Source organism: Corvus moneduloides, chromosome 17, assembly GCF_009650955.1.
Source record: "Corvus moneduloides isolate bCorMon1 chromosome 17, bCorMon1.pri, whole genome shotgun sequence".
Classification (NCBI taxonomy): domain Eukaryota; kingdom Metazoa; phylum Chordata; class Aves; order Passeriformes; family Corvidae; genus Corvus; species Corvus moneduloides.
In genome coordinates this window covers 1,385,461-1,410,081 of record NC_045492.1, presented here as the reverse complement: position 1 = coordinate 1,410,081, position 24,621 = coordinate 1,385,461, and the positions used below count along the sequence as shown (strand labels likewise).

The window sequence follows — 24,621 nt, the reverse complement described above, 5'->3', positions numbered from 1 at the left end:
ATAATAGGTCTAGTCGTTGCAGCAGTCGTAGCCTTAGATTTTGTCCATAGGTTATGTTTAAAGGATTGCAGGTGTAACTGTAGGATTGTAGGATAATAGGTGTAATTGAACCTTTCTACAACTGTGTTCCAGAGGATGAAGGATATATTTATAGAAAAATAAAGTGTTTATTATGATCATGATTAAATGAAAAGATCTTTATCAGAGTTCTTGACTACCCAGTACAGAGAACTATAACTTCCACTATAGTGCATTATATTTGAAGCAACATGGAAGCAGTTATATTCAAGCCAGCAAAACCTATTATTAATTAAAGATTGATGCTTCTCACCCAAACCAGTGACCGTGGGCAAATATTTCTGTCAGCCTCAAGGAGTGACCTTGAGGGGCATCCTCACTCCAGGGAGGAATCTGCAGATGGGAGACACGTGACATGAACCACTTTGGTGAGGGCAGGAGAATCCTGCCATGTGTGGAGCTCTTCCATTTGTCCTTAGGAAACTGCAACCTGTTTTTTCTCCGAGTCACAGAATCTCAGGCTGGGGGAGGCTGGAGGCACCTCTGGAGGTCACCTTGCCCAGCCCCCTGCTCCGTCAGGGCCACCCAGAGCCGGCTGCCCAGGATGTGTCCAGGTGGCTTTTGAGTCTCTCCAGGGATGGAGACTCCACCACCTCCCCGGGCACCTGCACCAGTGCTCGGCCACCCTCCCAGTGCAGAAGTGTGTCCTGAGCTCGGAGGGCCCCTCCTATGTGTCAGTCTGTGCCCGTGGCTCCTGGGGCTGTCCCTGGCCCCATCCCCTCTGCAGCCTCCCCCCGGGTATTTGTCCACAGGGAGGAGATGCCCTGAGCCTGCTCTGCTCCAGGCTGGGCAGTCGCAGCTCTCTCAGCCTCTCCTCATGGCAGAGATGCTGCAGTCCCTCCATCACCTTGATGGCCCTGTGCTGGACTGTCTCCAGTCTGTCCCTGTCTCCTGTACTGGGCAGCCCAGCTCTGGGCCCAGCACTCCAGGGCTGCCCTCACTGGTGTGGAGCAGAGCGGAAGGATCCCCTCCCTCCGCCGGCTGTGACACAGCTCCCAGTGCAGCCCAGGACGCTGTTCTGCATTGCTGCAGGAGCACATTTCTGGCTCATGGGCATCCTGGTGTCCAGCAGGACCCTGCCAAACTTTAGTTTTCCAACTGGGTGGCCCCCAGCAGATACGGGTGCCTGTGGTTGTTCCTCCCCAAGGACAGGACTCAGCACTCGTCATTGAACTGTCACCCTCGTTGAACTGTCGTCCCTCTGGATGGCAGCACTTCTCTCTGGCGTATCAGCCACTCCCCCGCTTTTGTGGGAGGGCACAGCCTGCCCCATCACCCAGATGACTAACAAAGGTGTCAGAAAGGACTGCACTCAGCACTGTCCTCCGGGGTACAGCACTAGACTTCATGCCCCTGATCACCAGGGATCCAAGAAGGTAGATTTGGTGCAAGGTGTCTTTGCTTGTATGTACGTATTCAGAAAGATTTGGCACGATTTACAGGGATTTCTGTTCCATATCTCATGTGGGAAAAAATGTAATGATCCATGCTCACTCTGACTAGTGGCAAAAGTGGTCCTGTTGTTGGTGACAGTGGATGTCACCTGCATGGCAACTGGGCCAGGCTGGTGTGACATACTGTGGGAAGGAGCACTCTGAGGGAGGTAAAAGCTGGGGTGTAGAGATCATTTGAAGGCTGTTCTTCAAGCCATATAAGTCCCTGGTTTGTGGGCTTATATGGCTTGATCAGGGACAATTCCTAGGCAAGGGCTGAAACTGTGATTCTGTGAGCTCCTTTCCCTTCCAGATCAGTTTTTCCATTAATGATGAGTGATCGAAGTTGAAACTTGCCCAGCTGATAATGCACTCATCTTCCTATGACCTTTGACAGGAGGGAGGAATTCTTGATCCTGGAAACGCTCAAGAACTGCCTGAGGATGAGAAGGTCAGGGGTTGAGGCTGTGAAAAGTACATTTGATAGTGTTGGCTTTCGCAGATGGGTTGTGCATTGTAATGTTGGCTCCGTGAGAGTGGTTCTGTTGTTACGAGGGGAGGAGACTGGGTGTTGACTTTCACTGGGGTTTAGAGCTATGTTTAACAGGAAGGTTGTACTGAGGTAGGAGGATGGTTGTAATTGGATAACATCTAAGCAGTGAGGGAATCGAAACCTCTTGAATGTATGGAAAAGTAACAACTGCCCTAGACAAAGACAACTGCACACGCTCTAAAAAGGTGGGACAGGCGAGGAACCATGTTAATTAGTTCAGAAAAGGTTTTAATATGAAAAATTATTTGTAAATATGTAACTAGCTGATGCAATACCCAGGGGTATATAAGGGGGGGTTGCTGCTGTTGACTGCGTGCCTCTGGCTGTGGCTCTGCACCCAGCGCTGTTACCTTTTGCCTTTGTTGACTTTGTCCCTTATTAAATCTTTCCAACTTTGAAAAGTGAGTTCTATTTCTCACAAGGGCCTAATTTAGAATAAGATAACTTAGCAAGGTGAAAAGCAGAATCACAGCCCTGGCTGACAGGAGATCAATTGAGCAGGGAACTTGTGATCAACCTCATCTCAGAAAGGACGAATGTGGAAGAAAACATTGTGGAAGAAGAATCAAGTTATCCAGAAGGAGTGAACAGACATTGCTGTGGAAGCAGTAGAGGAGGGGGAGAATAGTCAGGGAGCTCTTGAGCCAGCCATCCACCAGGTGTGAGGACCAGAGGAAGCTACAGGAGCTGTCTGTCATCTTCAAAAAAGCCTGGCCATTGAAGGTGGTTCCTGAGACCAGCAAAGAGTGTTACACCAGTCTTAAAGATGGGCACAAAAAAAGGAGGGTCTGAAGAACTACAGGCTAATCAGCTCCTTTGGAATCCCTGGGAAGGTGATGGAGCAAATGGTCCTGGACACCCTTTCAAGCAACTGCGAGGGAAGGGCACTGGGAACGGCCAGCACAGATTTACCACGGGGAAATCGTGGCTGGCCGACCTGATGGACTCTGTGAATAATGGGGGACCAGGGACGGTGCTGCCTGACATTGCAAAACATTCAACAGCCACACAGTCTCCTTACAGCCGGGCTGGCGAGGTATGGACCGAGTGAGCGGCGAAGTGAATGGCAAACTGCCCGAGCCAGCGGGCTCAGTACTGCTGGATCAGGCGCAGGAAGTGGCCAGGCTGTGGTGACAGCACGCACTGATCCTCCCTGGAGCCGGTATTACTGTTGATTAACGACTAATATTTACATGCAGAGGCTGTCTCCTCTAAGCAGATGTGTGTCATGAAACTTTACACCGGCTGTTTATTCCGTCAGGATCATACACATTCATTACAAGGTACTTCCTGGCTAATACATAAACATTACTTTCCTAGAACTAATTTACCCACCTCTGCCCCTTACTGGAAGTCCTTTTATGGTCTTAGAGGGTTGTCTAAAGGCGTCTCTGGTGGTCGTATTTGCTGAGAGCCCCCAAAATTGTAAGTGACCTTGCCTTGAACTTCTCTTAGGGCGTGCACTGGTGTTCCTTGTTACATAACTTTGTCACAAATCCCACTTAGGTTCCTTATTATCTCTTTATCCACTGCTTTCAGCGCTGTTTAGCATCCTGTGTGTGTACTTTTACATTCTTTTATCTAATTTGCTAGTTAGTCTTTAAGCTCTATTTTGCAACCGAAAATTTCTATTCTCCATGTTGTCTGTCACAGTGAGTGGCAGCGATGCATCTTCCTGGCGGGAGCCACCCCCCATTTCTACGGTCCCTGAGGCTGACGGATGTGCCACGCACTGATGTCACATCCAGCCTCAGCTCAGCTTGCATCCCTTGCCCAGACAGGGGAGACCCACAGGCAGGAGAGACAGAAGCCGTGTGCTCAGGCTACCCTGCCTTGAAGGCACGTAAGCCTCCACTTTCTACAGCTGCTCAAGGGTCAGGGCACCTGGCAGTGAGCCTTCAGCACCGAGTGATGGCATCCCACTTTTGCAGTCTTGGCCCAACTGGATGACCTGGTCTCCTCAGGAGCTGCCCTTTGACCTTGTCAGGGACCACCCAATGGACATGATGCCATGGCAGCTTGGCACCCCCTGGATTCGCCATCCCTAGCGTGATGGTTCACCTCAGCATAGAATCCCCAACTGGTCTGGGATGGAGGGACCTCAAAGCTCATCCTATGCCCCCCCCGGCCATGGGCAGGGACATCTGCCACCAGACCAGGCTGCTCCAAGGCCCCTCCAACCTGGCCTTGGACACTTCTAGGCATGGGGCAGCTTCTCTGGGCACCCTGTGCCAGGGCCTCCCCACCCTCCCAGGGAAGAATTTCTTCTAACCCTGCCCTCTGGAATGGAAAGCCATTCCCCTTGTCCTGGCATTCCAGGCCCACTCCCAGCTCCCCTGGAGCCCCTTTAGGCACTGGAAATGGCTCTAAGGTCTCCCCGGAGCCTTCTCTTCTCCAGGCTGAACACCCGCAGCTCTCCCAGCCCGGCTCGGAGCAGAGGGGCTCCGGCCCTTGGAGCATCTCTGCAGCCTCTCTGAACTCACTCCAGCGGCTCCGCATCCTTCTGATGCTGGACCCCAGGGCTGGAGGCAGCTCTGCAGGTGGGATCTCAGCCAAGCAGGGCAGAGGGGCAGAATCCCCCTGTCCCCTGCTGCCCACGCTGTGAGGTCAGCCCAGGACATAGGGGGTTTCTGGGTGACAGTGCAAGGGGCTGGGGCACGTTGAGCTTTTTATCCACCAACACCCCCAAGTCCTTCTCCACAGGGCGACTCTCGATCCATTCTCTGCCCAGCCCGAGTCTGTGCTTGGGATTGCCCTGACCTGGGGCCAGGCCGTGCACTTGGCCTCATACCAACAGAATCACACTGGGATTTTGGTGGTGGTCTCTGTGCCTATGGTAATGACTCCAGCTCACTGAAACTTCGAGCTCTTCTTGCTGCTTCCCCTGCCTCACACCTTCTTGAGACCCCCATGCTCCCCTTGGTACCACCTCATCATCCTTGTCTTGGGTTTGCATGGCCACGTCTGGATAGCAGGGGCTTCAGGGGGGCCCTCTGTGAGGAGACACCAGAAGCTGCCCCCATGTCAGGCAGAGCCAGCTCTAGAGGGCTCCAGGACGGACCCACCACTGGCCAGGGCTGACCCAACCAGCGATGCTGGAAGGGCCTCTGTGATAAGGTATTAAAAAGGGATAAACACTGATGTGCAACAGCAGCTGGGGGGAGGAGGGAGAATATGTGAGAGCAACAGCCCTACAGGCACCAAGGCTGGGGAAGGAGGAGGTGCTGGAGCAGAGATTCCCCTGCAGCCAGTAGTGCAGCCCATGGGGAGGAGGATTTTGCCCCGTAGCCCATGGAGGCCAGCAGAGGAGCAGATCCCCACTGCAGCCCCATGTAAGGACCCCACAGCACAGCAGGTGGGGATGCCCTGAAGGGAGCTGCAGCCTGGGAAGAGCCCACGCTGGAGCGAGCTCCGTGCAGGGGCTATGCTCTGTGGAGTCCATGCAGGAGCTGGCAGGACACTGGAGCAGTCTGTTCCTGAAGGACTGTACCCCATGGAAAGGGACCTTGCTGGAGCAGTTCTTAAGACAACTGCAGCCCATCAGAAGGACCCACTTCAGAAAAGTTGGTGTGGGACTGTCTTCCATGGAGAGGGGAACAGCGTGAGGAGAAAGGAGTAGCAGAGACAAAGTGTGATGAGCTGACAGCAATCCACATTCCCCATCTCGTGCATTGTTCAGAGGGAGGAGGTAGAAGAGTTGGGAGCAGCTGAGCCTGGGAAGAAGGGAGGGTAGAGGGAGGTGTTTTCATGTTTGTTCTTATTTCTCATTTTCTTACTCTGTTTAATTGGTTATAAAATAAATTAATTTCCCCACGTTGAGTCTCTTTTGACTGCGACAGTAATTGGTGAGTGATCTCTCTGACCCATGGGATTTTTATCACATTTTCTCCCCCTTTTCGGTCAAAGAGGGGGAGTGATGGAGCGGCTTGGTGAGCACCTAGCTAGCCAAGATTGACCCACCACGAGTTCTCCAAATCTCTTCACCACCACCTCCACCTTCCACACCCATCCCATTGCCCATGACTTCTCCATGTCCCTGACTCCACTGTCAGTGAAGAGTCTACCAGGACTGCAGCATTTATTAATGCACTTTATTTCCCCCCCACTCAAGACATGCCAATGGAACAGGCTACCCTGTGATGTCCAGTGGTCTGGGCCCTCATCTGCCTCCAAAACTCCCCGACAAGGGCTGCACAAATTGCCTGTGGCAGGTCTGTGGCAAGTCCATGGTAAGTCCACAACAGGTCCATGGTGGGTCTCTGATGGGCCCCTGGAGGTCCCTTGGCCCAGCTGCCTGTGCCCCTCTGTAGGGACCTCCTCACTTTCTGCCCAAATGGTCCTTCAGTATCACCAGCACTTTTTGTGCCTTCTTCAGGACCTCCTCCTCATCCACACTGGGGAAGGCCTCGCTGGGGGTCATGGGGAAGGGGTGGTAATTTGGGTACTGTGTGGCCTTGCCATTCACGCCGCAGCCACACAACCACTGCACATCCGGTACCAGGCCCCTCAGCTCCGGCTCCTTTGTCTCCAGCCATTGGGCCAGACCCATCAGCCCCCCTGGGCTCTCAAAGGCTTCACCATGGCAAAGTACGGCCGCCACCAGTGCCTTCTCCAGGGCCTGGTGCACTTTGAAGAGGACCCAGTTGGGGCAGCAGCGCCGGATGTCATTGTGGGCTGCCTGCAGGTCACTTGTGGCCTGACACAGCCACCGCAGGGCCTCAGGGACGGATGGAGTCAGGGCCATGAGCTCCTCAGTGCTCAGCCAGGAGCTGCAACCTCCCTGTCCCTGGTGCTGGGCAGCGCTTGCAGGTTTGTACTGGACACAGAACTCTGGCCACACCTTTGGCTGCCTGACACCATGCAGAGGCCTCGAGATTGCCAGGCTGGGATCCTTCCATGGCCCCCCTTCTTCCACAGCCTCCTGCTGCAGCCTCTTCTCTGGCTCTGGTGCAGCACCCACCAGTTCCACGTTGTTCTCCTCCAGAATCAAGGCCAAGTCCTGTGGCTCCTGGCAGACCAGCATTTCACGCAGCACGGACAAAGCAGGTGCCTCCAGCTGCCCATCCAGGATATTATTTATCTCCTGCGCCAGTGTCTCCACGACCCTCATGTGGTGCCGGTTCAGCCCCATCTCTGTGTGTCGGATGTAGAGGAGCCGCTGGCCGCCAGCAGATGGGCACACATGGATGACGTGTGACTGGGAGCTGCCCTTCACCTTTGCCCCACCATGGACCAGCACAGTGCGGATGTCCTCGCAGCACTGAACTTTCAGCTGCTCCACTGCAAAGCCACCATCCTCCTCCATTCCCGTCACAGCCTTATGGCTCTTCCACTGAAGCAGGGACTCCAGCCCCAGCCTAAACCATGGGGATATCAGCAGGGTCTGCAGATGCCTCTGCACTGGGCACTGAGAGCCATAGTGACATGGCCTTGGGCCACCCTCCTTCAGCTGCTGCTCTGTCACCTCTGAGAGTGCCCGTGGCCGCAGGTGAGGTGGCAGCCTTTGCAGCAGCCACCTGGTATTACACCCAGACACTGGCAGCGCAGCCATGAACACAAAGGTCTTCTCCAAGGCCCGAGCGGTCTCTGAGGACACGCAGTCATTGAAGCACAGCCTGTGGGATGGCTCCAGGCAGTCAGCAGTGCTCAGCAGGTACAGCTCAGCCACAGCAGAACAATCGGGGGGCTCTGGTTCCTCCTGCAGCAGCTGGAAGAAACGCCGTGTGGCCAGGAGGACAGTCTTCTTCTGGGTACTGGTAAGGGTCCCACTGCCATGGCTCTCCTGGTAGATTTGGGCCAGGACATGGCTGTAGTGAGTCACTGTGGGGACCAGGACCACGCCAAGGTGTTGCAGGAGATCTCCAAAGGCAGCCATGTGGGGGTCAGGTGTGAGGAGATAGGGGTAAAAGTCAGCCTCATCTGGGAGCGATGTCACCACCTGCCGTGGCCTGGCCATGTCCCCTGACTTGGCCAGCACCATGGGCAGCTCAGCGAGGTGCTCTGAGTCCACCTCCTCCAGATGGGTCTGCAGGAAGCTGTACACGCTCTGGAGCACGCTGCCCCGCGTGCTCACCTGCTCTGGTGTTGGGCAGGCTGCCCTGCACACATGCTCCAGGTTGGCCACCACCAGGGCAGTGGGTATCTCTACAAGGACTCCCATGGCCTTCAGGAACTTCTTATCAACTTTAAGGGCTTTTGGCAGGATGGTGGCTGATGTCCACAGGAGCTCAGCCACATTTTTGCAGTAGGAAACGCTGCCTTTCAGAGCCACAGCCTTAGAGGAGGCTGCAAAAGGCGGGTGGAGGTTCATCAAGTCTAGGGGGATGTTCAGTGGAGGCAGGAAGTGGATTGTGGCAATTTTCTTCAGGAAACCCTGTGACTTGGGATTTTTCAACAGGATTTCAAGCTGCTTGAGCATCTCCTGCTGTCGCAGCAGCAGTGCTGCAGTGTTGCAGGTAGCCTGAGTGGCTTCACACTCTATCTCCTGGGCCAGTGCCACAAAATCCTCTTCAGAGAGGCTGGTGCGGACACCTGCCTCAAGGAGGAAACACACAGCTTTACAGTCCAAACGTAGCTCCCTAAAGAAAGATTTAGGCACAAAGCGGTTTTGGAGCCGCAGGGTGTGGAAGGAGGGCATGTCATCATAAAAGTAGGAGGCCAGGCGCCAGATTCCGTGGGCATCTTGTATAAAGGCCACCTTCTGAAAAGCTGCCGCAATGGCCTCCAGGCTCTGAAGGTCAAAGGAAGGTTTCAGGACAAAGAACAAGCGTACAGCTTCCTTGAGGTTTTGTTGTGTGAGCTGGGACAGCCGGGGTAGCACCACAGTCATGAAGAGCTTTTGTTCATCTGTGGACTCCCACTTCAAATCCTTGGCCAGCCATTTGTGGATCGGGTTTTGTGTGAGCAGCACCATGTCTCTGTCCAGGTCATACAGGGCTTGGGCACCCGGGGGCACTTCTCTGTATCTGCAGAGCAACAGCACTTTGTGGTAGGGAGCCACAGCTACATAGCCCCCCGCAAACTTCTGGAAGAGAGGCAGGTGCTGGAGCTGCTGCAGCGCCCGTGCATCCAGATTTCCCTTCTGGACAAATCTCAGCAGGGCTGTCACGTCCTGATCGCTTAAATCCCCCCAGCGGAGATCAGCTCTGGTGTCTGCCAGATGGGCCACGACAGCCCTGGGTTCTGTGACCTGCAGTGCCCTTGGCTTCAAGCAATGGATGGCAAAACCATGGGGCAGCAGGGACTGCTGGAGCACAGGGATGCCCAGTTTGTGCAGCACCTTTTCCTCTTCTAAGTAACACTCAAAAAGAACCCTGGAGAGGGAGGATAGTGGCAGTAGGTGCTTCGACTCTGTCTTACTCCCCTGAATAGGCAGCACCGCCATGTCCTGGAGATGATCCATGAATGACTTCATGTTTGCATCTGAGGTGCTGGTGAAGACCACACTTTCAAAGAAGGCCCACAGCCCCTGGATCCACTTTTTCCCCTCTGTGGTCCACTCCAACTGACCCAATGCCTCCTGGATGAGTGGTGTGGCCTCTAGGAGGCCAAGCTTCTTCACAAAGCAAGGTGGGATCCATGCAGGAATACACTTTTGGGCAAAACGGTGTCTGTGCTGGGGGAAGAGGTGGGCAAAGGAGTTTTCGAAGACAGGATGGTAGATGCTGAAAGCATTCAGAAAACCATCTTCTGTGGCCAGCAAGGGCAGGCCTTCCAGTTCTACCTTGTCCCCATTGTTGAGAGTACCTTGGGAGTGCCTGCTCCATCCTCCTAAATACCGCAGAAGGATGGAGCAGCTCTCTGCTGTCCTCAGGGGTGTCTCAGACAGCTTGCAGGGCACAGGCAGAGCCAGGGCCTTGAGGAAGCACCGGAGAGATGCTGGCTCCAAGACAACAGTGTTCACCTGGGCTTCAAAGAACTCCTCATGGATCTGTTGCAGGGGGGTGAATGCTGGAACCAGTTTCATGTTCAGTTGCTGCAGCACCTTCTGGACTTCTGGGTCAGGCATCTTCTTGAGGAAGTATGGCTCTGTTAGCACGTCCCCTCCACCTGGAGATGCCCAGGTTATTGTCACCTTGCTGCCAGGTGACTTCTTGTCATCTGGCAGCAAGATGACAGGCACCAGGGGCAGGCGTGCATGACTGAGATGCCTGTAGATCTCTCTCACCATGTCCTGAAAGATAGGTAGCACCCTTTTCGTAACAGGGAAAAACTGGAGGAAGTGGGAGTCCAAGTGCTGCTCACAGAGTGTCAGGGACCTGTACTGGAGCTTTTCTGGCCCCAGGGCTTTCCACTGCCTGGTGAGAAAGTCACAGTATAGTGGGACCACCAAGCGCCGGAGCAAGAAGTCATTCCAGGCTGTCTCTCTGCAGCCTTTGTCCCAGTGGAGATTGCGCCTGGCCGCATTCACAGAGAAGCTGGCATTGATGTGCACAGGAAGCCCAGTGTTCACGGGCAGTGGAAGGGTGCAGAAGGCTCTGCCCATGTCTCTGTTCAGAGGCTCCAGCGGGGCAGCCAAAGCCCCATAGGGCAGCCACTCAAACACTGGAGACTTCTCAGCCCCATCCTGTGCCCCAATTTGGGAGATCACCCTCCACACACTTCTGGTCTTGGCCCTGCTGTTTTTGACTTTCATGGTATAGGAGAGAAGGGTGGGACTGTTCCCATCCATGGCTTGGCTTAATCTTGCTTGAAAATCCCGTCTCAGCTCTGCATCATCACCCGTGAGCTCTGTGGTCACGCGCAGCTTCTCCACCAACTCTTTCCCACTTGGGGGGATCTCAGAGAAGACCACGGTGTGGACATTCCGGAGGAAGAGCACCAAGTCCTCACCTTCCTCAGCCAGTATTTGCTCCATGTCCCTGAGGTCTTGGTCTCGCACAACCATGTCAGACACCCTGGACTTGAGAGCCTCAGCTGCAGTGCGGAGCGGCAGCCGGAAAAGGACACCCTGTTTCAGGTCAAAGAAGGATGGTAGGAAGGTGTCATAAATGTCTGGAAAATTCTCCTTGAATTTAGGGTTGACAGCAAACATCCCACCAGGCTTCTCGGCTGTGGCTGTGGGCAGGTAGTAGAGATGGGGATCAAAGACACACAGAGTACTGTCTCCAGTCACGAAGGCTGGGCAGTCAGTAAAGTGGAAGACGGTGTTGAAGCCAAGGCCATATTTGCCTGTGACATCCTGCCGGCCTTGCTTGCCACCCACCCCCAGACGCTGAATGCCTTCAATGTCCTGCTGCTGGAAGGGGCTGTCATTGTAGATGCAGAGGGCAGGGCCCTGCAGGAGGTTCCAGTTCTCATTGAAAGTGGCCTTCACTGGGTGCTGTCGGCGGTCCCACACGAAGTGCACAAGCCCTGCACCAGCATCGTCCGCATTCTGGAGCACCTCCTTCACCATATCAGGAGCAGACGCTGGGTACTCCTTCAAGATGTTCTTCAGCCGTGTTGGCAAATCTTCATGGGCACCAAATGGCTGCGCCCAGCGGCTCAGGTGATCAGTGATTAGTTCACTCCTCTCCAGTGCTCGGTGGCGTATAGTGGCCACCCCACAGTGCAGGGCTGCATCTCGGGACAGCTCCTTATGGCACAGCAGGACATCTCTGTCCAACGGCATCCATGGTGCATCATTGAAGTGGAGCTTGTCCCGTGGGCGCAAAATGCCCTCCTCATCGGGCAGAAAGAGTTGCTGGGTCTGGTAGGTGTCAGGCTCGTTGCCATCTTCCATCAAGCCACAAGACACCAGCCGAAGGGCCAGAGCCAGCTCTGCCGCAGGCAGTGGCTCTCCGGCATGTGTCTCTGCCAGGGTGGAGAGCACTCGGGCATAATCATCCCACGTGAACGTGTGGCGCAGCCCCACACACTCCCAGAGCTCTCTGTAAGGCTTGTACTGCTCTTGGAGCTGATGAAGGTATGGGACAGCCTTAAACGACAGTGTCTCGGCCACAGCCGTGACTGGGACAAAATGGGAGCCCGCCAAGATGAAGGGCTCCCCTCGGGCCACTGCAGAAGCCACCTCATCCCAGCTGGAGCGATGTTCCCTGAGCAGCATGTTCAGGTGCTTGTAGCAGCAGTTGGTGGTGTCCTGCAGGTTCTCCAAAGGGAGAGCATTGGAGCTACAGCTCAGTGCCTGCAGCTGGCTAAGGACTGGAGCTGCTGGTATCTGCCGGTCCAGCCCCAAGAAGGATGCAACCTCCTTGGGGAGGCTGAAGTTTTCCCCCAGCAGTTTAGGAGCCAATATAGGGTGGATGAGCCCCACTAATGGGGCATGGATGTGATGGTAGAGCTGGGCAGCTGGCAGCAGCACATGGTCGCCAGTGAGCAGTGTAGCAGGGAGGAAGGGCACAGTCTGGAAAGCGGCCTGCAGGGTGTTGTTCACTCTCTCCTTCACTGCATCCTGAAGCAGCTCAAGGATGCAGGCAGCCCTCTGGTAGCCCTGGGCATGATTCTTGGTCCAGACAAGCTGCACGGTCTTTGCCTGCTCCAGCAGCTCTGGCAGGGCCATGGTGTTCTTCACCATGCCCAGCCTCTCCAGCTGGCTTAGTCTCTCTGGGGAAAGGAAGGCATTCCCAGTGGGGAAGCGCCCATCATTAGGGTCATATAAAGGGGCAGCACGGCCTCTGGGATGCACCAGGCAATTGATGAACTGCAGGTGGCCATGAGGGGTGGCAGGGATGCAGGGTACTGTCTGCAGCACTTTGTCCACATCCTCATGGGACATATCCAGCGCATGGAGGAGCAGTGGGTCCCGGTCAACAGCAGGGAGGTTTATCAAGTTGGGAAGCACAAGCTCACAGAGAAAGCGAGGCCAGTCATAGGTTCCAGCATCCAGCACCTTCCCAAGGCCCTCCTGCACTTTCCCAGGCAAGGCCACAGCCAACAGGGGATGGGGCACGGTGGTGGCAAAGACTCGCTGCGCCACAGCACCCAGCTTAGGGTGTCTTTCCACAGCCTGGTGCAGGAAGCGGGCATCCTGCAGCGAGCACCAGGAGCGGCCATCAGAAAAGAGCCTGGGGCCACTCCTGGCTGCCACAGCCTCGTAGAAACCAGTCACGGCCTCTGTAAAGGGGTAACGGGCAGTGCTAATGTCTGGCCAGAAGAGATGATACTCATAGTTCTTCAACTCGCCTGCCTCATGCATGGCACGGAGATGGTCCAGTGCCCGGAGCCAGGCCCTCGGCACGGCATTGTGGAGCAGCACCTGGTTCCACTTGCCCCTCTCCGCCGTGTCCCACAGCCCCTTGCGGTTTGAGAGGATGCTGAAGGTCCCATGCACATGAATTGCCAGCCCTGAGAAGACCGGCATGGGAAGGTGGCAGAAAACTTGCCCCTTCTCAGCATCCAGACGTGGCACCCACTTGCCATCTTCAGTAGGGGCAAGGGGAAGGGCCACACCAGCCATGGGAGGCGGAGGACGGAGCCCTGCTTGTGTGTTCTGGTGAAAGAGTTCCAGCAACTCCCCATCACCCTGACATACCAAAACCAGGTAGTGCCACACAGTCCTGGATTCCTCCTCGCAGGCTGAGAGCTGCTCGATGGCTGCCCAGCTTGGGGGATCCCCAGGGGCCCCCAAGTCTTGGATCTCCTTTCGCTGCAGCGTGGCCAGATGTGTGGTATCCTTTGCAGAGGTGGCCGTGTCTGGCAGCATCTCCAGGGACAGCTCCCTCACCTTCTTCAGGAAGAGCAGCAGGAGCCGGTTAGAGCCAAGGAAAGTGGTGCCAAGGGACTGGATGCGCTCTGTACCAAAGGCCTCAGTGCAAACCTGCGATGTCACAGCTTCTTCTTCAGTGCGAAAAGGCAGGCGGAAAAGGCTCCCTGGAAAGGGTCCTGGCTCAGGCAGGCAACACCCAAAGATACCATGGTAGGGCTGGAACTGCTCAGCAAAGACACGGAGGATGCGTGGTCGGCTGGAGAAGTCCAGGCGGATGCCAGGGCAGCCGGCACTGGGGAAGTGCTTGCCCAGATGGGTGCCGTTGGGATCAAAGATGAGCAGTGTCTCCCCACTCAGCACTGCCGGCACATCCGTGACACGGTAGACAGAGCTGAAGCCCAGCCCAAAGCGCCCGATCCGGCCTTCCCGGCCCTCCTTTGTAGCAGCTCCAATCCGGGTGATGTTCCGGAGGTCATCCTCTGTGAATAGGGCATTGTTGTAGGCCCAGAGAGCTGGGCCATGGCAGGCAGCCATGCCTGGGTCTAGCAGCCCAGAGGTGGCCTTTCTGCGGCACCGCAGGTCCAGGAGGAAGCGGCACACGGTAGCGCCGGCATCCTCTGCATTCTGGACCATCTCTGTGAAGAGGTCGCTCTCCTCGCCGTACTCCCGGAGGATGTTGCGGAGGCGTAGGGTGATGGGCTCCGAGGGGCCACAGGCTGTGAATGGCTCCGGGCCCAGCACCCGTGTACTGAGCAGCTCTGTGCCCAGGAATATGGCTGTGCTGGAAGGCAGTGCCTCGTGCACCACGTCCTGAACATCCTCCTCTTCCTCCAGCTCCATGTCCAGGTACACGGCAGAGGCAGCTGGTCGGAGGGCAAAGCCTGAGCCCTGTGGGATCCTCACAGGAACAGGCACGGTGCCCTTGCCCTGGTGGCCCCGACTCTTCAGCCACTCCAGGACAGCTACAACCACCTGCAACTCTGCAGCAGTGCCTGCTCTGGAGCTGCGCCCATCTATGTCCTGCCCCAGGCAGCGCAGGGCCGACACCGCCCTCTCCTCACTCACCCCCTCCGCCACCCCCCAAGCCCTGAAGAGGCACCTGTAGGGCAGGAAGTCAGGGGGCACGCGGGGCACCAGCATCCCCAGCTCCAGCTCCTTAGGGTAGTCCAGTACAGCATCATGTGGCAGGACAAGCCCAGACCCAGTCCACACTACAGCATCATTCGGAGCAGTCCCAAAGGCCTTCAGGTTTTCCTGCATGTGCCAGTAGACAGGCTGGAGAGCGGGACCCACCTCATCCATGTCCCCGTGCCCTGCCAGCTTTCTCAGCTGCTCCCACACTCTCTCTGGCGGTGGGGTCTGGCTCAGCCCCAGCTTCTTCTCTGCCTCTGGCACAAAGGCGCCAGTCAGGGGCATGGCAAGCCCCACCAGGGCCTGGTACTGGGTGGATCGCAGCTCCTTGGGGGGCAGGAAGGGCTGCCCAGGCTCTCCTGTGCACTTGGAGCGAGGCACCCATGGCAGGGCCTGGAGCTGCCTGAGCTCTGCAGCGCTGAAGCTCTCCAGTGCCTTGGGGCGGTTGCAGACCTTGATCAGTGCCTCAGCCCTGTCCAGAGCTGCCATGTTGCCCTGGCTGACTTTTGCTGCAGCTGCCAGGATATCTGAGGGCAGCAGGCAACCCTCACCATGCCGCAAGCCCACGGCCCTCAAGGCACAGAGGACAGATGGACTGTGGAAGGTGGCGGGAGGAAAGCGCTCGGGTCCCAGCAGTGCCTGCAAGGTGCTGTCGCAGGGGTCGTAGAGGTCTCGTGGGCATGCAGGGCCATTGGGGGTCTCCAGGAAGGCCAGCTCACTGCAGGCCTGCCGGAGAGGGGGGCTCTGTGCAAAGACAACATCTCCATGCTGCAGCACCCAGAGCAGCAGAGCCTCTGTCTCAGCTGCCCGCCCCGCATACGTGCCTTGGGCCACAGCTTTGACGGCCTCCAGCATCACATGGGCTGCACTGATGAGGGGCCTCTGGAGCCTCCCGAGGAGCTGCCGGTCAACTTCATCCCGGCACCGCAACACGGCCTCCGGCAGCAGCACATCTCGGGGCGGCTCCAGCTCTGGCTCCAGCGCCGGGGTGGCACCGGCCGGCACCAGCTCCACGGGCTGTGGGGTGGCCAAGCAGGGCAGTGGCAGAAAGAGGGGCAGAGCAGCCAGCGTGGCCATGTCCTGCTTTGTCAGGGATGGGACATCTGCCAGGTAGAGCCGGAGGGTGACCACATCCACATCGGGCAGCGAGGCCATGCGGGAGGCCACTGCTGCAGCCCCCTGCCTGCCCAGGGCCCGCAGAGCATTCAGGGGACATGGAGGCAGGACATAGCGGGACAGGGAGCGGTGCCATGTGCCTGGTGGCACCACGGGGCAACCCAGGACCTCCAGCACAGAGGCCACAGCAGGTGGCAGGAGCTGGTCCTCCCATGCCTGGAAGATAAGACTGGATTCAGGTCTCAGTGGAGCCAGACGGACACTGGGAGCATCCAGTGGGGACAGGGATATGAGAGGGAGCCCCTCCAGAGGGCCCAGATCTTCCACGTGATGGGCCAGGAATCGCCACACAGCTGGGAACCAGGAAGCTGGGGGCTGGGGGGGCCCTTGGGCTGGGCACCAGGTCACTGGGGTTGAAGACTGGGATGTCCAGGTGGGGGGCAGAGCCAAGCGCAGGGTCTGTGCAGTCACAGCTGGGTCCAGCAGAACCAGGTTGGGGAAGAGACCTGTGTGCAAGAGGCAGAGGCTGGACTAGAACACATGGGACCTGGGACCTGGCAGGGGGACTCAGTATGGGGGAGAAAGAACCTGAGCTCTGCGGGATATGGGAAGACCTGGACTCTGAAGGGACAGTGGATACCCTGAATAGGAGCACAGAGAGCCCAGAAACCCCACATGGGTGGGGATATAGGAAAGAGATGTGGGAGGTAAAAAGGTGTAAGGGGGACCAGTAGTGGGGAGCACAGAGGTCTTCAAACGAGGAACACAGGGAGACCGAGGATCTGAGGGAGCACAGAGGGGACAAGGGAATGTGGGAAGAAGAGCAAGGACATGGAGTCCCCAGAGAGACAAGGAGGTACAGCGGCTGCAGAGGAGCCCCAAGGTGTACGAGGCTGCCTAGGGGTGTTGGGGTTTGGGGGGGGGGGGGCAACCAGGGGACCTAAAGGTGGTCCAGGAACCCCCATGTCTTACCCTCCTTGGCAATTCCTCGCAGGAGGCTGTCCAAACCTGGCTCCAAGTCTGAGGGCAGGAAGGACCCGGCCAAGCCAGGCAGGAGCTCCCTGTGGGAACAAACAGAGGTGCTGGGGGACTCGAGAGGTAATGGGGGGCAGCTTTCTGGGCACCTGCCTCAGCTCCCACTTGGTGTCACCAGGTGAGAGAAGGAGGGCAGTGAGGAGCCCAAATACCCAGGTTTGGCCGGGGCCCCCTTTCCAATTCAACAGCGAGAGCTGCAACTGTGGGCACCTGGCTGTCCTGCCCACTCTGCAGGGAGTGGAGCTGCCGGGGGCCAGGGGCTCACCTGGGGCACTCGGCTGTGTCCACGTAAACAAGGGCTGACGCGGTTCCAAAGGCCACGAAGGTTCCGTTGGCGCGAGGCAGGAGGGGGAGGCCCCGCAGCTCAGCATGGCACCCATCCGCAGCCACGTAGCGCAGCAGGGAGAGGCGGCCGGCAGCCGGGAGCTCTGGGGCCCCGTGGTGCTGCAGCACCTCCCGCACGTGTCCTGCCGTGGCCTCCCGCAGACCCTTCGGCATCCCCAAAGTCAGCGCCCTCCACACGTGGGATGGGACCTCGGCCACCGGTTCCCCAGCTGCCACCAGCACGGCCTGGATCGCCCTCCGTGTGGCCACGTCGCCCGCGGCCTCCGGCAGCAGCACAGCCTCGGGTGCCCGCAGCCACCCCGCTGCCCCCTCTGCGGCCGGCACCAGGACGGGGGCAGCCGCCAGCTCCTGGCACACACGGGTCACCAGGCTGCGCATCCGGCCGGAGCTCGGCGTGCGCTCGGGGTCTGGCCACAGGCTGTGGGCATCTGCACCTGGCAGAGCCACGGCCACGGCGGCCAAAGAGCTGTAGACGCGGGGCAGAAGGTCGAGCAGCAGCAGAGCATTCCAGCGGGCGTCTTCCTCACCCTTCTCGCCTTCCTGGGGCCAGCGCAGGTGGCGGCGATCATCGGAGAGGGAGAAGGGAGCGCTGGCATGGAAGGGCAGCCCCGTGGCCGTCTCGTCGGTGGCTGGCAGGGGCAGGAAGCAGCAGAGCCGCCCTTGGCAGGTCCCGTGGAGGGGGTGTGCCAGGCTCAGTTCAGGGCAGCAACCCAGCCCTGTGCCCAGAGCTACGGCTGGCCCTTCAGTGGCCCTGCCCGTGGCCACCAGCCATTCGCTCCCAGCACCCACCCCATCCCCGTGCAGGGCCATCAGGCACCACGCCAGACTCAGCCCTTCATCCCCTGATGGCACCGGGACAGGGAGAGGCTGAGGGGATGCCGCAAGTGTTCCCATGAGTGTCTGGACCCCATCAGGGGCCACACGGTGCAGGGTCACGCGACGGACATGGCGGAGGAAGAGGAGGGCAAGAGGGGCCTCTGTGAGGAAGGTCTGCATGAGGCTGTGGATGCGCTCAGGATCGGAGACCCCTGCAGCGATTTCCGAGGGTTGCTGGCGAAGGGGGAAGCGGAAGAGGGTGCCCTGGGCAGAGGCACGGTGCTGTCCCACAGCTTCCAGCCCGGCCCAGAAGGGCTCAAAAAGGCCAGGAAGGTCCTGGGCTTCAGAGATGTTCCAGCGCTTGCCAGCACCCGGCAGCACCTGGCATTCGGGGTCCAGCACCCCCAAGTATGGGGGGCTCAGCACACCTGGCAGGTCTGGAGACACGGGAACCATGAGCCCACAGAGATGACATGGACACCACTGCCTTCCCAGATCATCCCAACCTATCAGTGCCCCAAATGCCCATCCAATAGCCTCAAGTTCATCCCCACGGTGCCTCCCATGATCCAAAGCACAATCCCAATTCACCAGTCCTCCCTCAGTTTGCCCCCTAGCCCTGCCCTCCATTGCCAGCCAGCCTCCCCCCAGCCTCCTGGTGCTTTGGGTTTCCTCACTTCAGACTCAGCGCTCCATCCTGCACACCCCCAGTGCCCCGCAGTTCTCCCCAGCACCCGTAGCTCAGTGCCTCCAGTAAAACCCACGTCCCCAGTTCAGTCCCAGCTGAGGCTCCCAGTGCCACTCACCGGTAAGGTGGTAGACAGAGGTGAAGCCCAAGCCGAAGCGCCCCACAGTGTGGGGATCCTCTCGCTTGTGTGACACCCCTGGCTTCTGAATCCCTGTCCAGTCCCGGGGTGACATCACGGCGTCATTGTAGGCCAGGAGAGCTGGGCCTGGTGGTCAGCACCATCATGGGTTAGGGGAGAATTGGGACATGGAGGGGGAACTGTCATTCACACTCAGTGTTCTCACAAGCTCCAGTCCCACAAAACCCCTCTCAATATCAGAGTCTTCCCAGTACCCTCAGTGTCCCCAGCACATCCCAGAACCCCTCACCAGTTCCATTTCCCCCAGTCCCTCCCAGCACCAGCCAGTGCCACCCCAGGGCTTCACCCAGTCTCTCCCAGTGCCCACAGTGCCTCTCACCCTGGGTGCCCTCCAGTCCCCCTCCAGTGATGTCGAATTCCCGCTCGTCGCACACAAACACGACCTCGTTAGCGCCAGCATCGTCCGCGTTCTGCACGAGCTCCTGGAATCGGGATCAGTGCCCGGTCACCTGGGCCCCCCCAAGGCCCCAAGAAGAGCACCGACCTTCTCTCCCAGCTGGGCACCAAGGTCCTGGGGCTGGTGCTGAACAGGGACCAGCCCTGCTCCCTGTGGTCACTCTGCCCTGCTGGGCAGGAGATCCCGGACAGGTGGGTTCCCTGAAGGCCTCACCTTGAGGATCTGCCCCCCATCCGGGTACTTCTGCAGGATGCTGTGCAGGTAGTCAAGGAAGGTGGGTACCTGCTGGCAGAAGGTGTCCCTGTAAAGCAGAGAGACAGAGAGGGGCTGTGGGGGAGGCTGCGTAACCAGGACCCCCATGTCCTCCTTGGATCCTGCAGGATGTCCCTTTCCTTGGAAGGGGTCAAGGAGCCCATCTCCTTCCAGGACCCACTGAAACAACCCCTCCAAAGACTACAACCACACTTTTCCAGGCCCCCATCTCTTCCTGGGATGCTCCAGCGCCCTGGTTTTGACTGGGATAAAGTTAATTTTCTTCTCAGAAGCTGAGGCTGTGTTCAGGATTTAGAGTGAGAACAGTGTTGGTAGCACTCTGATGTTTGAGTTGGAGCCATGCTCACTCCAAGTCAAGGACCTTTTGGTGTCCCGTGCTCTGCCAGCAAGGGGGGAGCATGGCCAGGAGAGCTGACCCCAACTGGCCAGAGGGATATTCCGGACCACAGAACCTCCTGCCCAGTACAGACACTGGGAGGGGGTTGGCCGGGAGCCGCCGATCGCTGCTGGGGAAGGGGCTGGGCATTGGTCACTGGGCGACGAGCAACTCTTGGGCACTGCTGGTTTCTCTTGGGTTTTATTTCTTTCTCTCTCCTTTTCATTACTATTAGTTTTGTTTCAATTGTTAAACTGTTCTTGTGTACGTTCAGGGGTTTTACCTTTTCTTTTTGATTTCCCCCCACTGGAACAGCGAGTGGCTTTGTGGGACTGAGCTGTGGGCTGGGGTTAAACTGTCCTGGGGGTTTGGGTAACCACGGAGGGGAGGGGAGGGGAGGGGAGGGGAGGGGAGGGGAGGGGAGGGGAGGGGAGGGGAGGGGAGGGGAGAGGAAGGGAAGAGGGAAGAGGGAAGAGGGAAGAGGGAAGAGGGAAGAGGGAAGAGGGAAGAGGGAAGAGGGAAGAGGGAAGAGGGAAGAGGGAAGAGGGAAGAGGGAAGAGGGAAGAGGGAAGGGAAGGGGGAAGGGAAGGGAAGGGAAGGGAAGGGAAGGGAAGGGAAGGGAAGGGAAGGGAAGGGAAGGGAAGGGAAGGGAAGGGAAGGGAAGGGAAGGGAAGGGAAGGGAAGGGAAGGGAAGGGAAGGGAAGGGAAGGGAAGGGAAGGGAAGGGAAGGGAAGGGAAGGGAAGGGAAGGGAAGGGAAGGGAAGGGAAGGGAAGGGAAGGGAAGGGAAGGGAAGGGAAGGGAAGGGAAGGGAAGAAGAAAGGAAAGGGAAGGGAAGAAGAAAGAAAAGGGAAGGGAAGAGGGAAGGGAAGAAGAAAGGAAAGGGAAGGGAAGAGGGAAGGGAAGAGGGAAGGGAAGAGGGAAGAGGGAAGAAGGAAGAGGGAAGAGGGAAGAGGGAAGAGGGAAGAGGGAAGGGAAGGGAAGGGAAGGGAAGGGAAGGGAACGCAGCCGGCACACTCGATTCAGCTCCAGCCGTTCTCGTACCACAGCCCAGTGTTACCAACCACAACAGAGTGATAACCTTAGCCCAGAGCCAGGGAGGATGAACATTCCCATGGGAACACAGGGAAGGGTTTTATAAAATGGACCTGTGCAGGAATTCTGTGAGCAAACAAAACACTGTGACCCACAACTATTAAACTAATACAATAAATGTTTACAAGAGCTTTGTTTTAATATGCTCTGCTCAGATCTCTTGTTATCTCAACCTTTTTTCCCTCGCACTGGGCACCAATAAGGACTGGGATGAAAGCAATTTATTCACCAAAAAAAAAAAAAAAAAAAAAAAAACCCTACATTTGAAAGAGAATTCATTTCATTTTTAATCCCACCAAAAATAAAGCCACAGTTTGTGTCAAAATTAAATGACAAGAGTGCTATAATCTGTCTCCTAGAAAACAGAGCATAGCCCTAATGTAAAGATATGTTTGCATGAGAACATTTTGTATGAAAATGTTTTGTGTGTTAGTTTTGTATCATAAAAACTAATCCTTCATAATGTATAGAATTATACAGCAGAGTAAGAATATTATTATAACAAAAACTGTAGAAAGAAGCTACAATCAAAGAAGCCTCCTGAAGATACCTGACTAGGACTTTAAAGTGTAAGTTAAACCACTAAGATTAGATAAAGGAGAGAGAAATACCCATAGATAGTAAAATAACAAATTAAGTGATCCCATTAGTAGAAGATGTTGAAATTCCAGAGAGATCAAAACGGGCTCCCCCAGTGATTATTGAACTACTGGAAGGGGCACAACCAGTGTCAATTAAACAATATACACTAAGGCATGGAACATGAGTAAGAATAGAACCAATAATTACTAAATTTATTAATCAGAGGTTGTTGAGAGAGTGTAGATCTTCCTGCAGTACCCCAATTCTACAACCACAGACGCTGTCATTGAGGCAAAACCGTTACCTGTGGGGACATCAGCTCAAAAGGCTGAAATAACAGCCCTAACTTGAGCCTTGGCGTTAGCCAAAGGAAAACCTATCAACATTTGGACTGATTCAAGGTATGCTTTTGGGGTGGTACACGCTCACGGGGCTATCTGGAAAGAAAGAGGTTTATTAACCTCACAGAAGAAAGAAATCAATCATGCTACTGAAATCATCCAGTTACTGGAAGCAGTGGTAAAACCTTCCAAAGTGGCTATAATGCATTGTAAGGGACACTCCCAGGGTAACACTATCCCTGAACTGGGAAATGCTATGGCAGACAAAACAGCAAAGGCAGTGGCCAGTGGGGTTCAGATCCAAGCCCTAACTCTAATTATGATTTAAATTAGATACAAGAAGAAAAAAAAATGAGCACAGATGAGTGGGCTAAGATAAAAAGGTCTCATAGTCATACCCAGAAAACTGTTTAAATTATTTATCCAAAGTGAACATTGCATCAAATCACCTTAGATGAGACTTCTTGAAGGCTTAAAAAGGTATGAGACAAACTTACATCATGGTTACCCAACTTATCCTGGCTTAAACAATTGTTTGTAATAGATATTTGTGTTATTGCATTCTTACTTACTGTTTGTATTAGTAATTACTGTTGTATAATATTATGTACTTAGAATCACGATGCTTATGCTCAATGACAAAAGCATAAACTTAGAAATAAAATAGAGAAGGGTTCTTACATTAAAGACATGCAAGATTTGTAAAGAATGACAAATAACCAAAGAAAAGGGGGGATTGAAGAAGGGGCAGTCAATAACTAACTCGTGTAAGCACAAGTTAACTATTGGGAGACAGCAAATGTTAGTTCAGACAGAAGATGTTAATTACAAAGCCTGAGAAGCCAAATTCACCCTAATCTTGTCAAGATAGAGGGGACAAGGATTATCTCAGAGACCGCTGAATCATTCCTCAGAGGACTACATATGCCCAGGGAGAAAGGTGAAAAGTTCATGAGAGGATGACTACTGGCCTTCATCAGAAAAGACCCCCGAGGAAGAGGAGAGGTCTTCCTCAGCGCGACCACCAGGACACATAGCGCATGCGTGTCACATATGCTAATGACTTCCGAGAAATAATTTGTATAACTACACCTGTCCCACGGAATGTGATGAATATTCATAATTTAGCCCATAATACCGTGTTGTAGAGAGCACCAGGTGTGTGTGTTCGGAGGAGCGATCCCCACACAGCCGGCGCACCGAATAAAGCAAATACCCACTTCTCTGACTCTGTCTCTCAAGTGCCTCCTGGCCCGGTTGTGGCGTGATTCATCAGCTTCTGAGGAGAAAATTCTCTCTCTCCCAGTCAAAACCAAGACATCCAGCAACCCCTGAAACTCCATTCCTGTGAGCCCTGACTGCCGCTGTCCCCACCTCCCTCAGTCACCCTTCAGCTCTCCCCACCACCCCTTGAGCCCCCGCCCCACCAACAGCTCCCCATGACCCCGGAATGCTCCAGCCATGCCCTGTGTCCCCCCGCAAACCCCCAGTGACACCCCCTAGACCCACTCACTCCTTTGGCTGCTTGAGGGCCATGATGGGCACTGCGGAGAGACCCCCGCCCGCCGCCCGGAGCCGCCGCCGCCCGGAGCTCCGATCCGCCTCCCAGCCCTGGTCCCGCCTCCCAGCCCGACAGTTTCGATTCCCCGTTGCACACGCACAAACCGGGGAAATGCGCTTTTTTAGTTAAAAAAAAAAAATAGCGGCGGGGAGGGGGGGACGGGGGCGGGACTTGGCTATGGGGCAGGGACATGGGAATGTGGGTATGTGGATGGGGTATGGGAATACATGGGGATACAGCTACAGGGATGTGGTATGTGAATATGTGGGGGTAGTGCTAGGGGCCCAGGGCCATCAGGGCCCGCCCTCCTGCCTAAGGCTGGCCTGCAGAAATATCTGAACTCTCCTTGATGAAGGGGCTGTATCAAATGGATCATGGGACCTTATGGAGATCACTTGCACTGTATAGATCACATAAGACAAATTTCTGTCCCATAGAGCGTTATAGACCATGTGGGGACCACAGGACATCACAAGGATGCCACATTGAGGTTACTGGACTGCAGACTGCAGGCAAGAAGACCACAAAGACATAAGACCACTTGGAATGTGGGAAGAAGGAACCTGTAGGGCACAGTGACTTGGGGCAAATGTAGGACAAATGTCAGGGGATGCAGTGAGACACCTCTGCAGGGAAGCCTCCTCATGTCTTCCTTCTCTCACCTTGCTCCTGAGTGCAATGGTGTGCAAGTCAGTGCTCCGTGGCTTCGACCCCTCTCCAGGCAGATTCACACTCCTCCAAGACGCTCATCCCTGTGACCCTCAGAGCTGTGGTGGGACTGGAGCCAGCCATGGGCCTCTGCTCCATGTTCCCCCTCTGCAGGGATGGGGATGGGTCCTGCAGTGGTGCCCTGACCACTGGCCAGCCAGGGGACAGTGGGACACATAGCTGCTGCTGCACCAGAGGATGTGCTCACAGGGAAAGCTGGGGAAGAGAGAAGGGGATGTTTGGGTGATG

General features: G+C 56.1%; 1 protein-coding gene across 1 annotated transcript; it reads right to left on the bottom strand.

Annotated features, from left to right (window-relative positions):
- Window positions 1–6,125: 6,125 nt before the first annotated feature.
- Window positions 6,126–23,689, bottom strand: LOC116452318 (sacsin-like). The gene is made up of 7 exons (XM_032126662.1): window positions 23,617–23,689; window positions 19,652–19,739; window positions 19,361–19,463; window positions 18,961–19,107; window positions 17,259–18,591; window positions 16,931–17,019; window positions 6,126–16,464 (listed from the first exon to the last, which is right to left on the bottom strand). The coding sequence occupies exons 1-7, from the start codon at window positions 23,637–23,639 to the stop codon at window positions 6,383–6,385; spliced, it is 11,865 nt and encodes a 3,954-aa protein (XP_031982553.1). The 5' UTR covers window positions 23,640–23,689; the 3' UTR covers window positions 6,126–6,382.
- Between the last annotated feature and the right edge of the window lie 932 nt (window positions 23,690–24,621).